The 16,121-nt window shown below is 40.6% G+C and overlaps 1 protein-coding gene across 3 annotated transcripts; it reads right to left on the bottom strand.

The window, feature by feature from the left end:
• Nucleotides 1–175: 175 nt before the first annotated feature.
• On the bottom strand, nucleotides 176–13,312 carry kdm2ba (lysine (K)-specific demethylase 2Ba). 3 transcript variants are annotated; one of them, XM_052069183.1, is made up of 10 exons: nucleotides 13,145–13,312; nucleotides 9,868–10,092; nucleotides 9,508–9,651; nucleotides 8,786–8,872; nucleotides 7,475–7,762; nucleotides 6,457–7,268; nucleotides 4,842–5,005; nucleotides 4,568–4,729; nucleotides 3,345–3,563; nucleotides 176–2,301 (listed from the first exon to the last, which is right to left on the bottom strand). In XM_052069183.1, exons 1-10 carry the CDS (start codon nucleotides 13,196–13,198, stop codon nucleotides 2,120–2,122), a joined length of 2,337 nt encoding a protein of 778 aa, XP_051925143.1. In that variant the 5' UTR covers nucleotides 13,199–13,312; the 3' UTR covers nucleotides 176–2,119. The 3 variants fall into 3 exon arrangements, with proteins under 3 accessions (XP_051925143.1, XP_051925145.1, XP_051925144.1); XM_052069185.1 differs by having other exon boundaries at nucleotides 7,475–7,753; XM_052069184.1 differs by having other exon boundaries at nucleotides 9,868–10,089; nucleotides 13,145–13,309.
• Nucleotides 13,313–16,121: the final 2,809 nt, after the last annotated feature.

Here is a 16,121-nt window from a genome sequence, read left to right as displayed (position 1 = left end):
TTTTTTTTAAACCTGTATGTTTATTGGACTCTACTTGGCGGATTTTCGTTTATCGCGGGTGGTTTTGGTCCCTATTAACCGTGATAAACGAGGGATTACTGTAGTTTCCTTTCAGTACATTGATTCATGCGAAACGTGTGAGGATGACAAGTTCTTACGGCAGAGAATAGACAACTTCATGGTACAAATGGAAGTCTTTTAATGCATCTTAGCACTGAGCTTTTGAATTTACAAATATAAACATTATCACATTCACCTGAGGCGATAGCAGGTTAATCACAGCACAATACATCCCAAAATACTGTACACACAACATCAACTGCATTGCGCCATTTAAACATGTTATTTACACAGGTAATGTAGATAAATTGATCATTTGAACCGGTGTGCAGAACCAGATATGTAGCTTTCATTGCATCAGTGAAATCAGTGCTAAATGTGTTCAGACAGCTTCCTGCAACTGGCTTGACCATTAAACCAGAGCCACTATTAAGAAGCCTAACAACTTTGTCCAAAAATATTTGCAAATGTCATTTGACCTAGCTCTTTCAGATGGCTATTCCGAAGACCAGTTGTTCAGCACACAAATAAATACAAGCTGTAGTAAAAAATAAATAAATGCTTAAATGTCAGGGAACCCCATAAACCACAACACTCAAACTGTTACAAAAAGAAAATTGTAACTGAAGCTGAAAATGAGGCAGGAGTGTGACATTTGTTTACTCCATTATTGAAATACATCCGAGATGTCCAGGAACTATAGCATAGCAATATTTGTATGTACAATGAATTATGTTTCACGTGATTTTTAAGTGTCCCCATGTCAAAAAGATTTTTAGGCCCGAGTAAGGAAGAGAATTTGTACAATGTCACTAAGTTGGAGTGGCACACTGGATTGCCGTACCCCGAAATTTAGCTCCCAAGCAAGAGTGGACAGACTGTAAACTCATGTTTGTATAAAAATACTGCTTTCAAATATTTAAGGAACAAAATCAAAACAACCGAACTGTCGGTTACGGACAATATATATATATTATATACTATATACACATACACTGTGTGTGTGTGTGTGTGTGTATATATATATACATACATACAGTCAGATTCCGCTTACTATATATATATATATATATATATATATATATATATATATATATATATAAGAGAACTACGATCTCAACACAAACACATGCTAGTTTTTTCTGTCTTGCTCTGGTCCTCAGTCTTTTGATTATTTTAATTGTGACATCGTTTAAGACAGGGGTCCCCAACCTTTTTTGCCCCAAGGACCGGTTTATGTCAGACAATATTTTCAGGGACCGGCATTTAAAATGTGGCGGATTAATACAACAAAATATGGTATGAGCTGCATCAAAACTGTAGTGTTTTCGAAATATAATAATAAACACAAGGAGCGTCTAATCTGGCCGCAACACTGATCGCTATGGTAATGTTTAATGCCTTCAAAATACGATACAACGCAAATTGAAAGTGCATGAAAATGACGACTCACCACAGCCCCGAGCTTGATTTTCTGCGACTAGACGGTCCCATCTCGGCGTAATAGACAATGACACCTCAAGTGTGTGGTTTATGTCCAGTCTACTTCGTAATTTTGTTTTAGTGTCGCCGTTGCTGCAGAAACCCTCCACCTCACACAGGTAGGATGTCAGAAAAAGCAACAGTGCTATTGTGGCGATCTCAGAGTATTCAGCCATAACTTTAATCCAGTTTTCTCGAACGTACTTTTGAGACTGCAGTCATTTGCGATCGCCAGCAGTTTTTTATCTCATTTTGCGACCTCCAACGTTTTGTTTTTAGCGTAATCGGTCACGTAACGGAGAAGCGTGGTTCGACGTGAGTCAAGCGTGACACAGAAGATGTAATGGAGAATCCGATAATTTTTTAAAATAAAACATTTTTCGTATTCCGAAATAAAACGGAATTAAGGCAAGTTCTTTCTGTGCAGTCCGGTACCAAATGCCCTGCGGACCGGTATCGGTCCGCGGACCAGCGGGTGGGGACCCCTGGTTTAAGAGATCTACTGCAGGCCCAGTATAAAAAGAAAAACATCCCAATTAAGTGCAAATTGTCATTCTATCTATTTGATTCTTATGAACTAGCTGGTCTTCTGCAGCAATTTATCTTCCTTCAGTCTAAACGGGACGCTCACAGACATTTCAGCGAGGAACCTCTCGCAGCCCGCCTTGGTCACCTGCTTGCAGAAGCGAAGGTCAATCTGGCAGATGCTCCCGCAACGCTTGAAAAAGTTCAGGGAATGATCGGTGACCCGGTTACAAACTAGTTGGGGAAGAAAGAACACTAATGAGTGAATTTGTATTCGGAGAAGGCAAAACAATCTGATATTTGACTGGTAGATTTGTCCTAATCTAACTGAACTACATGAACTCAAGTACTGTTACACCTTGCATAAATCCATTTATGCGATTCATTATATTTTTTAGTGGGTATTCATTACTACATGGTCATTTGACTTGTTATTAATCTTTCTGTAGTATGTTCACTTTGCCTGAATCTGCTTTTGGGTTTAATATCGTTTATGCATTCCCTGTGAATTTGGTATGTCAAAGAAAGTCTGCAGAGGACAAACTACATGCTTTCAATGTGAAGGTGCTAACCGAATTCTGAACTAACTTTGAAGAAAATTTTAAAGACGCGCCTTTCAACAAGACGTAGCTGGACACATTTGGTAATCATGATTAAAAGACCAACAGGCACATTTCAATAACTACAAAATTGCAGTAACCTTAATTTATTCCAGTAGTTCAATTCAAACAGTGAAACTCCTATGCAGTGTATATATATGATTACTACACTGGAGAGAGAAATGTTTCATGATTTTGTTTTCTCATTTTGATGATTATGTCTTACAGTCAATGATAATCCCAAATTCCCCATCTCAATACATAATCAACATTTTATTTCTATTATAGAAATGAGGTAGGAATTGGAATTCTGAAAAGTACCTCTAATTGGCAAGTGCACAGTGAATCTGTGTGTGTTTTACGTTTGAATGTAAGGACTGAAATAAATCAATGTTTCTAGAACGTTCAAAATTTCCAAGACCCCTGTGTTTCTTTGAAGCTTCTCTGATCGTGCTCTGGAAACGCATTCTATCATATGGCGGCTGAATCTTCCGCAAGAAAATGGCCAGGATCGATCTCCAGGCCTTCCTGTTCTAAACATGGCAACACTGACTACATTGTACGTATATGAGAGAAACTTAATTTAGTGACTTACGAGGTGTGAGCCAGCTAGTGGAGTAATGTAAGTAACTAGTGTAGCTAACAACCCGGATCAACCTCCTTGGCTGCTGTCCTAACCTGACAAGTTGATTTCTGTGAGTGAGTCTCGAGTGGTGGTCCCCGCCGCTGTTAGCAGGTTGACTGACTGGTCGTTGACGTGGTTACAGTAGCTCAGGTCCAGCCGGGAAAGCAGAGGCATCTGGCGAATGATGAGCCGTAGGGATGTGTCAGTGATGTCCAGGCCTGCCAGACGTAGATCCTCCACATTTCGCAATTTGCAGCGGTTATCCAGTTGACCTGTCCATCAGTGACACGCACATAGACATGTTCAGTCACTACTACTTACGGTATATGCTAAAGGTACAAGTTAGCAGGCGTGGAAGTGGGTCACACATGTGCAAGTCGAAGCCAAGTCTCAAGTCTGAACTTTCAAGTTTCAAGCAAGTCCGGAGTTACACTGTGGTGCAGGGGTCGGGAACTCCGGTTCCTCAAGAGCCATATACTGCCTATTTTAGTGCACTCCCGACTTCAACACACCCGATTCAATTGATCATGATTGTTTCAGGCTCCGACAGAGCTTGCTGATGAGGAACCATGAGTTCCCTACCTCTGCTGTAGAGGGAGAGGGGAATTAAAGAAAAAAAATGTCAGATCAATTTCTAGCTAGTCCAGTAAAGTCATTACTTTATGCTCAGTCACAACATTTTTCCATATCCATTATTAGCCACTTTTCATTCCGGGTTACAACAAGATTCAAGCACATTTTTATTGCTTTTGATCAGGTGTCTATTGCGATATATGCTGATATTGAATTATATCGCTCAGCCCTATGACAGATTAAATTAGAGGAAAGGCGGACTGGAATGGCCCTTTGAGCTGGGAGGTCCAAGCTGCGAAGTCAGAACAAAAAAATAAAAATAAAAAATAAGACCCAGAGTTCACCGACTGACTTCAATCGACGATGGCGACCACATGGGGACACGGACCATGAATGGCGAAATATAATTGACAAGATGATAAATGTACATTTATCTTTATTTTATTATTATTTTGCTACAGCTGCAGCTGTTGTGAAAGAGCCATCTAAATTGAGATGTATTGTATTGATATTCTAAACTTCACGTAAACAACGTGATTAGCACTGACTGCGTGAAGATATCCCCTTATCTCCCTGCATAAGTTATTTGGTGAAATGAATGAAATGCTTTGTAGATATTCCTTTTTTATATATGAAGATACATTTCAATTGCTGTAATTAAACTAGACACTTGGATTGGTTCACTTTGTGAGTTCCAAGTTACCCGGCCTGTTGTCTGTGGGAGGTGACAGGAGATCTCTCATCTGTGCGTCCTTGAGCCCTTCCACCCACTGGACGTCCAGCGTTCGTAGTAGTGGGCAGCTGGAGGTGCAGAGTGCAGATACAGCCGCCCACGAACACCCCGATAGCTTTAACACTCGCAGACCTGACAGAAACAGCAACACTTTTAGCGCACTGAGGTAGAGTCAAACTGGGGGGGAAAAAAAAGGTCTGTATCTTAACGGGCAAATAGCAACGCCCGGTGATAAGGTAGGTACCTGGCAATCTGTTAATCAGCCAGCTTAATTGTTTCTTGGAAATGTTGGTCCAGCTGAGGTCCAGAGAGAGTGGCTGTCGCCGAATGATTCCGCTCAGCATGAGTGGCGTGATGGACGTGCAGCGGTTCAGGTCGATCTTTGTCCAGAGTCTTTTATCGCAGCACCTGGCCATCAGAAACAGACAGTTGCGGTGCGAAGTGGTGTGGATCCTGGCCTCAACATGCATCACAGTTAGTGCATGAGGCAGTCCCCATCAGCCCAAGTATTTGCTGACAAATGGCTGAATTTGATGATGAGTGTGTTAAACACCTGGTAAACTGGTTCAACTGGAACAGGTTAAAGGCTAAGCCTGGTTTCTACTGTTCGGCTTGATGATTCTGGCACAGTGCAACAAAAAGACTGGGTGATTCCGAACCATCAGGGCTTCTTGACGAAATGTCAGTGTAATTGGCAGAAACATGCATGCGTTTGTCTATCGAGTTGGTTACAGTTCAGCCATGTTTTTAACCAAGCGGTTCAGGTTTGGAGCTGAAAAATGCCGATTTAGTCATTTCGTTCATGTCATATGGACCTAATGATGTCCTGCTAGCCAAAACCTTTCTATTTTGTGCTGCTTTCATTTTCAATCAGCAACTGAAAAAGAAAAAAAAGTGAAATTAATATTTGCCTGATTTTTCACATTTCCATTTGGGGCTCAGATAAAAAAAGACTTCATTGACAAATGGACGAACGGTACAAAGAATTGGGTTTCATTTTACTCGTTAATTAGCCATGTTTTCATAACCTGAAAGTTTGACAAAGAGCATTAGTACAGCTAGGTTAGCTTGGCTGCCATACCACAATCAGTAAAAATATAATGATCCATCAGCCATATTATACCAGGGTCAAAAGTGTTTTCAAACCTTATTGTAATTGGCTTCGTGCTTTCCGTCTGACACAGAAGATACAGTGTGCCATTGCTGCGGTCAGAACCGGTTTATGAACGTTTGCCTTGGGTGTGGTCTATTTATTTACACCAGACTTTATTTAGCCAAGCGCTTCCAAACAACCCATTTGTCGACAGTTTTTCTCACACCATTGCACAATGGTTGACAAAAGGATGCAAATAATGGTGTTGTCGAAGTGCTTAAATGCCCCAAAATGTACTAGTCCACATCGGGTGTTGCATGTGGACATGAAACAGTGGTGAAAGCAACTCTTACATTTTCCTCCACAAGAGGAAAACGTTTTGTTCCAATAAATACCAAATTCTCATCCAAGACTGATGGCTCTTTCCTGACGCTTGTTACCAAACGTCTGGGTCGCATGAACACGTCAAATTATACATCAAAATCTAACCCAGTTCTGAGGCTTGTTTTTCAAATTTGTACCATTGATATCTGAGCAAAATAAATAAATGTGGGGAAATCTGCATTTTAGGCTTTTTGTGTATGATTGTAAGCCGATATAATGAGTCACTCTCTCATTTTTTTAATTGCCAATTGAAAATGTAAACATTTAAATTGATTTTGAAATCTTGGACGTTTCCAGGTCTGACAGTATCCCTCAGGCATTCTCCAAACATTAGCACCTCCACACATACTTTATTGCATGCTTCGCTGTGTGTTACATTTACCATCTGTTCCAGGTCTTGGACACTCTCATGCAGGAGCATAGTTCCTGATGCGTGAGGTGGTTGAATATCTTCATCCAGACCTCACGCTGGAGGACATGCATTTTGCCATCTTTAAGAGGTAGTCTATCGGGCGGCGGGCTTATTGGCGGGGGCCTAATGACGTGGCGTTCCATTTGGACACACTTGGGCGGCGAGCGCGGAGGCACCGGGCGGGTGGTTGGTGTGCTCCTGTTGAAGCCCAGCGGAGTGATCTGACTCGGGTAGAAGTGGCGCAGTTCCCAGGGGGTGCCATTCATCTCCTTGGTCTTAAGGTGGGGCCTCTGCTCGCCAATGTCATTGCTGTTGTGGAACAACCTCTTGGGTTCTTCGTTTTCAGACTCTGGCTCCACCTTAAGAGGCTGGCGGTTTTCATTGGCCAGGCAGTCCTCGGTTTTCTGAATTTCCTGGTTCAGTGCTTTGCTGAGCTCTCTGCTTAGCTCCTTGTTAGGTAAACGCCTTTTGCGCCGAGTTTTGGGTCGAGGGCCTTTTTCCTGGGTCTCGCTCCCGCCTTCGCTGCTTGGGCCGGCTTGCGGAGAGCTGCAGTGGGAGTGGTCGCTGTCCACAACAGGCATTTTGAGGGAAGAATTCAAAAGATCACTCTTATAGTCTCTGTCATCTGCCAGGTCCTCCGCTCCACCCAAACGGCCATTTCGCTCTACAAAACCCCGGAAATGAAGCTCCCTTCCATCATCATCATCGTCCTCATATGCATCATCCTCTTCCATCTTAATTTGCTGCAATATTTTTGAAAAACAAGGTTCTTCGGATCTTTCCTACAAGGAAGGAAAAAAAAGACAGAATTTACTTTGGCTTAATGTGTGTAAAATTGTTTCTCCACATTAAATCTGTGATTCATTCGTTACTAAATTAGAACATGAACACAAAGAAACATTGAAGCAATACTGCAATGTTTTGTTGCCACTTAGAGGGAAGGCCCAACATTCCCAAAATGGGATGAAGGGGCTCTTTTGACACTAACCTGCTTCTTTCCTCTGAAATCATCTTCCTCCTCCTCATCAAAGAGCTTCCTCTTCTTCCTCAGCTTATCCTCGAGCCGGGGTCGGGGAACGCTACCAGGGGACAACATGGGTGGCGGCCGGTGAAGAGCCTCCTCGGGTCGATGCCTGGGTGTCTCCTCTCTGTCAGGTCTTCTCTTGACTGAAGAAGATGTGTCCCCCTCCTCCTTCATAGACTTCTGTTCCCTCAGCAGAGAGCCAGGGAGGTTGGAGGCGTACTTGAACCCTGGACCCCTTTTTTGCTTTAATACCAAAAGGGGCGAAACATGCGAGACAACTTTATACCTTTAGCCTATTGCTCCTCATACATTAAAGAGCTGTATATATTATTCTAACTATTAAACCATATATAAAGACAGGTGTATTGTAGTACTATAAATAAAACTGCAAAAATATAAAAAGCAATGATTGGATAATGATAAGATCCATCCTTCACGTGTGTGTGTGTGTGTGTGTGTGTGTTAGAGCTATGATCGGTCCTAAAAAAAAAAAAAATTATTTATATATATATATATATATATATATATATATTAGATATATACATATATATCGAGCCCGACTCGAACCAGCCCGAGGGTATTTAAGCCCGACCCGGCCCGAGCACTTAGCTTGATTTGCAGGCCCAACCGAGCCCGAAGCAAACCCGACATCTCATATTTTATTTGTGAGGACTCGGGACGAGGAGGGGTGATTTCTGATAACAAAGCCTTTTGTAACGAAATCCAAGTTAAACAAGACTGTATAAACATTTACTTTTTTTATATTTCTGTTTCTGAAGAGGACACATTAACCGACAATTTTCCATCATTGACGGATTTTTTTAAGAGTGGACGGGGAAAATTTAAGGCCCTCCGTCATTTTGACGAGTTGAAAATTGGACCATAAACCACCGCAGCAGTACGTCCTTAAGAATCTAGTGAGGCACTTTAAGAGAGAGAAGCAGAGAGACAAAGACGAACAATGACGGTTGGATACTCGACAAAGACTGGAAGGAGTTCTTTGAATTGTCATTCCAAGAGTTTAGTACAGTATGTGTTGTGATGAGGCGACTTCTGTTTTTTTGCGAACCACCGTCTCTCGTGGCCAAAACTATTCACGGCCTCGAAAAAAATAAAAATTAAAAAAAAGTCAGCGAGAGAGAAACCCAACCCGAAGCAATGACTGACATTTTAAGGCCGATCCGACCCGATCTTACCTCTTGTGTGTGTGTATGTGTAGTCGTATGTGTGTGTGTGCAATCTAAAGCCACCTCCTCCCAATATCTATGTACTCACTTTTCCACTCTTTCCAGCATGGTTGCACTTAGGGCATTCCCAGCAGTTTGGCAGCTCGTCGTTCACCACGCCAGAAGCGTCACTCACCTTAACAGCGAGAAATACAGCAACATTAAAACGACAATAGTTTTAATAGTGTCCCAGAGTACAGCTTGCTTTGACACAAGGAAGTGAAAGTGAGTGTGGTGTGGGTCTGTTTAACAGTTAAACCTCAGCCATCATTAATGTGCAGAATTTGACCGTGAAGCTTGTGTAAAAGAGAAGTGGATGTGCGGTCTGAAGTGTTACAACTGGAAAGAACTGCCAGTGATACACAACACCAAAATGGGAGCGCACTGTAAAAAAGTCTGCACGGAATGCATTGCTTGAGCAAGGATACGCTCGCAGCAAACTCTCTTCTATTCTATTAATGACAGTGTGTCTCCTGCGTGACATAATTTTGCTTAAATGTTAGTAAATACTGCGTTGCATCATTTTCACAACCCATTTCAACTTTGTCACATGCTGCAGTGTAGGTCTCACTTTAAGTGTGAAAGCATTTAATGATTACACTCACAAGACATCATACACAAACATGTTCATGTTCAAGAAGCTTAAGTCAAAACCACTGAGTCACTTCTGTGAGTTTATGATGACTTGTCATTCCTGGCGTAAAACTAAACTCACCACATGACTGATTTGACTGAGTGGGAGTGTATCTTTCACAGGCTGCGTCTCTGTACCTTGAGGCAGTTGGGATGGACAATTTCGTTGCAGATAGAACATTCCATTAACATGAAGTTGAATTTGTCTTCCTCTTCCTCCAGTGTATCCTCCTTCCCAGCCTCCTTACACACCACGCATACAGCTGTGTGGGGCAAAACAGGCTGCGATGGAAAAGACAGAGCAGAAAATATTTGATTTTGAAATGAATACTGTACTTTGTCAATCAGTACTCTGTATGTCTTAAATGTATTATTTACGTGTTTCTTTGCCACTTATTAATGGGGGTGAATGCTAACAGTTCCAAATAAAATTGACTTCCACCCCTGTCAATGTTATCCAAGCCATTTGAAAAAAGAAAAACAAAACAGGTGACTCACTGCTATGCACTGCCTCATAATGCAAGACTGTTTCATGCGGCCTGGACCACCAAACTTCTTCATGTCCTTGCAAAAGTGACACTCCCCACACTCTGTCCGCATGCACGCCTCGCACTTTCGGCAGCGTGTTCTCCTCCGTCTGGCTCCTGATGAGCTACGACTGGATGGTAGTTTAACAGCCGAAGGTGTTGCCATCTTGGGCTTTGGACGATTGGCTGCACGCTGCTGCAAGAGTAATAAACAACAAGGGATATATACAGATATATTATATGTATTATACATATAAAATAAGGAAAAACATTTGAATTGAAAATTATAAGTCCAACCACACAATACTATTTGTTAGCCTTATTCAATATTTTAACTAGTAAATGAGTTACATAAGCCTGCTATTATCCTCGAGCAGGATGTAGTGCATAGAGATTGAATGACTCAGCAAAACAATTTAAAAAAAAAGGCATAGCTGTAACTAAACTGTGACACACACCAGTCAAATATCATCTCCATGTGGATTTCTATCATCTCTTTTAATACCCCTCTGGTTGCTATGGAAAGATGGTAAATCACTGAAGGGGGGAAAAAAAAGACAAATCACAGGCCATTACACAGACTCCTTTTCCAACTGGAGACGTTACCTAGGCAACACGCTCGCCTTTCTGCTGGCGGATACGATTCTTAAGGACTGCGGGGATGCATGATAAATGATATTGCAGAGATTTATGTTTTACGCGAGGCATTCATTTGTGTACTTGTTATTACTGTAATGATTGTAATTAAAGCTCTTGGAAATGAGTGACATTTAATAGCCTGGGAAACAATTTAGTCATCTATACAACTGCCTTTTACGGATCACTATCACTCAGTGAAACGTATCAAAGGCTGTTGTGGAAAAATGACACATTAAACTGCTTCAGCAGGTTAGCCATGCAATTGTCTGAAAAAGTGATCCAGTTTGCCCACACTGGGAAACCAGAGTTTTGCCAAAAGTTGTCAAGCTGACTGTCAAGACATTCCAGGTGAACGACAACCAAGCATTGTGTTTAGCTGCCACTTTAAAACAAGAGCAAAGCTGCGTCATTTGACAATAACAAAGACGTTATTTAACCCGGATCATTTTTGCTACCCTGATTATCAAGTGAAAACATGTTCCTTCATGTTGAACAGAAACAATTCATATTTGGCCTCAGGAGTATTTTGTATGATGGACTTTTGTGTACATTTGTGCAGAAAGTTAAAATAAGCCCTCCAAAAACACAGCTACTTTTTCTTATGATTACATTTGTATTTACACACTCAAGAAGGTAATCGTTCTATTTTACTCAACTCAACTGTATTTATAGAGCACTTTCAAACAGCCATCGCTGCATACAAAGTGCTGTATACGGAGCAATTTAACATATACAATAAAGAGTACAACAAATCGGTAATAAAGACGGTAGAAAGCACCAAACAGTAAAACCAAGAACAAATCCAAGTCATGCTGAGTCGAATGCCAAAGAATACAAGTGGATTTTATGGTTATTAATGAAGATAAGGTCGTAGTGTGGGACTGAATCGTTTTAAAATTGCTTATGACGCTTTGCTATGCTCCAATGAAATATCAGAATAATCTTTAAATCACATAACACATCAATCTCCAGTTCAGGTATCAGCTGTCATTACAATATTTTTGGCAGCAATATTCTTCACATGTACTTAATATAATTTCACACAATGGCAAAACGGTGCACAGGTGAGAAGGTGAAATAATACGGTGTTGTTTAGGAACAGGGATAAATTTAATTCAGCCCGACATTGGGAAACTTACCTGACAATACGTGGAAACAAAAGACTGCATTATTTGTATCTGTGCTTATTACCAGGAGTCAAGCACCCATGCTTAATTGCATTTTGCAATAAAACACGTGACCTATAAATTTTCTTAGCCCAAACACTTTATGATGTGGCTATGATGTAATGGCATTTGCATTATATCACTCGGTAAATGTCCAATCAGACTGATCTGATATCTGCCCCTATGTTGTGAGCATACAGTTTGCAAATCAGATTCTTCCTCTGATATCTGAAGATACAATAACCAGTTTGCCTTACCAAATACATATCTGTGGATTTACACATCACAACTTACATTAATACGACATAAAAGAACCTTAATTTCCAGGACAACAATCTTTTGTACTAAAAGCACTTTCAAGTCGACGTTCTTCTACCACTTGCATGAGCAGATATTAGTTTAGAAATAGGTTGTAGTTATTCAAGAGTGAATATTTCAAATACAAGAGTGATAAGTAGGCTATGTTTATTTATATCTAATCACAGCAACGTGTAGTATGGAATACGGAAATAAGCATATCACCCCACGCCTATAGGGATGTTATGCATTGTGTAAACCACAAAAACTCGTTTTGATCAGTTGTTAACACACTTAACCTGCTTTATGTTTGAGGAGAGAAGCCAATGAATGCCATGGACACACACTTTTGCCACCGTTTCAAAACAGGTTTGTCCTCTCACTAGAGCACACTTGCAGTGGGAACACCTCAGCAGCCAGGTGCCATCCAGTTTATAAGGAGCTGCAGCGTTGCAACTTGTTCGGATAGCCATGGGGGTCACTCGGTTCTATTTGGACCAGTGTTCTCCATGCAACCGAAGGAGACACGCTTCATTGTTCCCTCTCCCCATCCCCCTTCCTTGGCCCCTGCTTTGAGAACATTTGTTCGGGAGCCTTCTTAAAGACAGTGCAACTTAAGGAAGTGGTTGAACTGCACAGTTTTGCAGGAGGAAAACGCGCCTCGCAAATCGTTTGGAAAGCCAGTGAATAGTAGCAGCAAGCTATTGTGGTCCCAGTGACATGGGTCGAAATGTCACAACCGTGTGAAACTTATGCGGTTGCTTTCAGAGGTGGACAGTACAAAATGGGTCAGTTGTGGCAGCAGATAGACGGTGACCAACGAGAACATTGTGTTTTGACGCTCGGAGTTTTTGCTTGATCAAGTGTACGGGTTTGTTGAACTAAAAATCAAAGTAAATGTTGGCGATTGCGCGTACAAATACATCTCATCCCTAAATAAGGGTTCCGAGCACATATTTGTCCTTTCGATTTGCCAGGACAGCGCAGTAAAGCTCATGGATACAACAGTATGCTCAGGTAATAGGGGGGGGGGGGTTAAACACAGCTCTCGTAACAATACTATTTCAATCCCATGCTTAAATTTACATTCTCATCACATATCAATATGTGCTAAGGTTGGACTTAGGTTAAGTCATCAGCTCTGACCTGTTCGGAGTCTGAATCATATTCCTCATCGTCTCCACTCAATGACAAGGCCATGGCTCCGCGTTCATCGTTGGTGAAAAGCAGAAAAATCTAACATGGCTGAACAAGACTCGAGAGAACACAGCACACTCCCGCTGCCCCTCCTCCTTCCTATCACACCGAATAGCAGCCAGCTGGCAGAGTGTACGAGGTTGGATTCAATGCATATACAAAAAGTAGGAAATATGATAATTTCCACCCGCTTGAGTAAAGCCAACAAAATATACAAAAAAAGACGTCTTTCGAAAAAAAGAGAGTTGTTAAATATGCGCCACTTTTTTGTTCATGTATTTATAAACCTAACTATCTTTATAGCAATCTGAAAATATCTCGCATCCACAGTACCGGATTGGCTACTGTCGTTACCGAGGACCATGTACGTCGCATTTAAAAGGTTAAAAAACGGAAATGATGATAAGTCATTAACAAAAGATTGTACATCATAAAGACGCGTCTGTTTTTGTTTTTGATGTTCAGTTTCGGTGATGTCATTTATTTACCTGCAGCACTTGATGTACCAGTAGAATTAGTCACAGATCATCAGAGATAATAACTATGTGAACCTTACGTTTGAGTGTTTTAGATAAAGAAATTAACATTTCAATCATTGTACGATAAGCTGCAAATCCTCCCCAGTAACATTGTTTTCTTTCCACCAACACACCAAGTATTTGATCCACTTCAGATCCACCATTTAATCCGCTGAGACAAAAATTATTGACATTATACGCAATGTCAATAATTGCCAATGTCATGCTGTGTTATGCAATGAGTTGAACAACATACTTAGCTACTTGTATATTCTGTATATATTTATTCGTGTATTGAGATATTTAGCTAGGTGGATGAGCCGTTTAGTGGTGGGGTATTGGGCCTTGCCACATCCGGGGTCAGGTTAGTTTTTTTGGTTTGGGGTTTTTTATTGGTCAACTTATTTTACATACAAGTTGTTGTTAAGCTGTAACAGCTTATATCGGTTTGTCGGTGTAAGACAAAGTTCAAACCTTATCTCTGTTGAATATTTTATCTGAGATCAAAGAACAGTGCTTCTTTTGGTGAAACTTGCTGTGCCAGTTGAGTTGATACAACCCTTTATTATTTTGCGCTTCCACAGCTGCAGCGGAAGATAGAAATATCCATTTATCTGTGTTGAATATCAGAATACCATAGTAATTTGACTCTTGTATTTGTTATCCATCCATCCATTTTCTATACTTGTGTGAAGCCTATCCCCACTGACTTTGGGTGTGAGGTGGGCTATACCCTGGATCAATCCGGAGTCAGTCACCAGGCACAAGAGAACCATTCACTCTCTCATATGGATAATTTTGAGTTTTCAATGAACCTAACATGGATGTTTTTACTGGAAATTCCCAAAACCATTTGGAATGACGAATGAAGATGGAGGACCCACAAAACCTGCACGCTCCATACGGGCGGGCCTGAGTTTAAATTTGAGCCACGACTCCCTCACAACAGTGAGGGAGATATACTAATCACTATGCTGTTTTATTACAAATTTTCAGAATCAAGTCAAGTCAAGTACAACTTTATTGTCAAATGTGCTGTATATGCAACATACAGCACAAAAATGTGCACACGTCTGCTACAAACTACGTTCGAAAGCAACAAGAAGCTGTAGCGTCCATTAACGAAAAAGAGTCCCATGTAAATTCGTAAAGAATATAACTTGATTGCTAATATTTGGCAATCTAAGTAAAAAGTTTTTTAAAATGACAACTTACATTTATTTTTGTAGGAGAATAGGTATCTTCATCATCATTTTTACAAGAAAACAGAGAAAGGGGAACTCGGAAGGGGAATTGTGTAATTGTGAAATTTTTGCATTTGTTCCATTTCCAGTTTACATTATCCAAACCTTTTTAATTTACTGCGGACATTATGTATTCAAATTTCATTGTATGTACCTCCAAAATAAAATGAGATGCGACAAGAGCTGTATTAAAATTGTACATGAAGAAAGTTATTATTAATTGCTACCATTAGAGATATATTTTAACAATGTGTTTATTTTTGTATTTTTGTAGTTTGCAGAAATGTACTCTACACACAATTTCTGATATTCTGGCCACTAATTTGCTATCAGAAAACTAAAAAAGGCCTTCTTTGCTGGCCTCAACCTAATCTAAAGCAGTGCCATACACTTCCAACTGAATTTGAAAATAATTATTTGGTCCGAAAAATTGAATTAATTTATTCTCAACAATCTATCCTCTTAATCTTGTGACCTTTCTTTTGGCTTCACCTTCACTGCTCAGTGCTTCCATACATGTGGTCATTTATTTATTTATTTATTTAGATCAGATTTCCAATAGAACTTGTTGTGTTGGCCGGTGTGACAAAGATAACCATGCAACTGTTTATTTCAGCAATCATTAATCCTCATAATGGCAGCATGCTTGGACATTTTTCTGTCCTGTGATTGATTGGTCTGAGTAAAAATTACAGCCAACAAAAGCAAAAGACGTCTGTAGCCATTTGTCCACACTTATACACATTAGCATGATGCCGTTTATTTTATTTTATTTCGTTTGTTTTGAGTTTCAGTCATGTTATTCGACGACATGAAAACTGCTCCAGATTACGAATGATGGTTACTGTTATTGCGACATCATAGTGTGCTATGAAGAAGTGGGTTAAATCGGCTGAACGCCCAGGTATCAAGGAACAGTTTTCAAAATGGTACACCACTGCAAAATTCAACCGCAATATTAAACACACAGTAAATGTTTTTACATTGATTCCACTCTCACAGTGCCAACGACAATTAACATCGATACCTTTTTGCAAATGTAAAGTTTTAATTCAACTGTTGTGCGGGATCCGTCAAGAGACTTTTACTTTACCAAGCAGCTTGGGCACAAATTCGTACCCATTACCCTTCCCGGACGCTAGGGGCCATTCTTGTCCAGCTCAG

The sequence above is a fragment of the Hippocampus zosterae genome, chromosome 6 (genome assembly GCF_025434085.1).
Source record: "Hippocampus zosterae strain Florida chromosome 6, ASM2543408v3, whole genome shotgun sequence".
Lineage (NCBI taxonomy): Eukaryota > Metazoa > Chordata > Actinopteri > Syngnathiformes > Syngnathidae > Hippocampus > Hippocampus zosterae.
The sequence above is the reverse complement of the archived record's forward strand: the minus strand, read 5'-3'. Positions and strand labels throughout refer to the sequence as shown.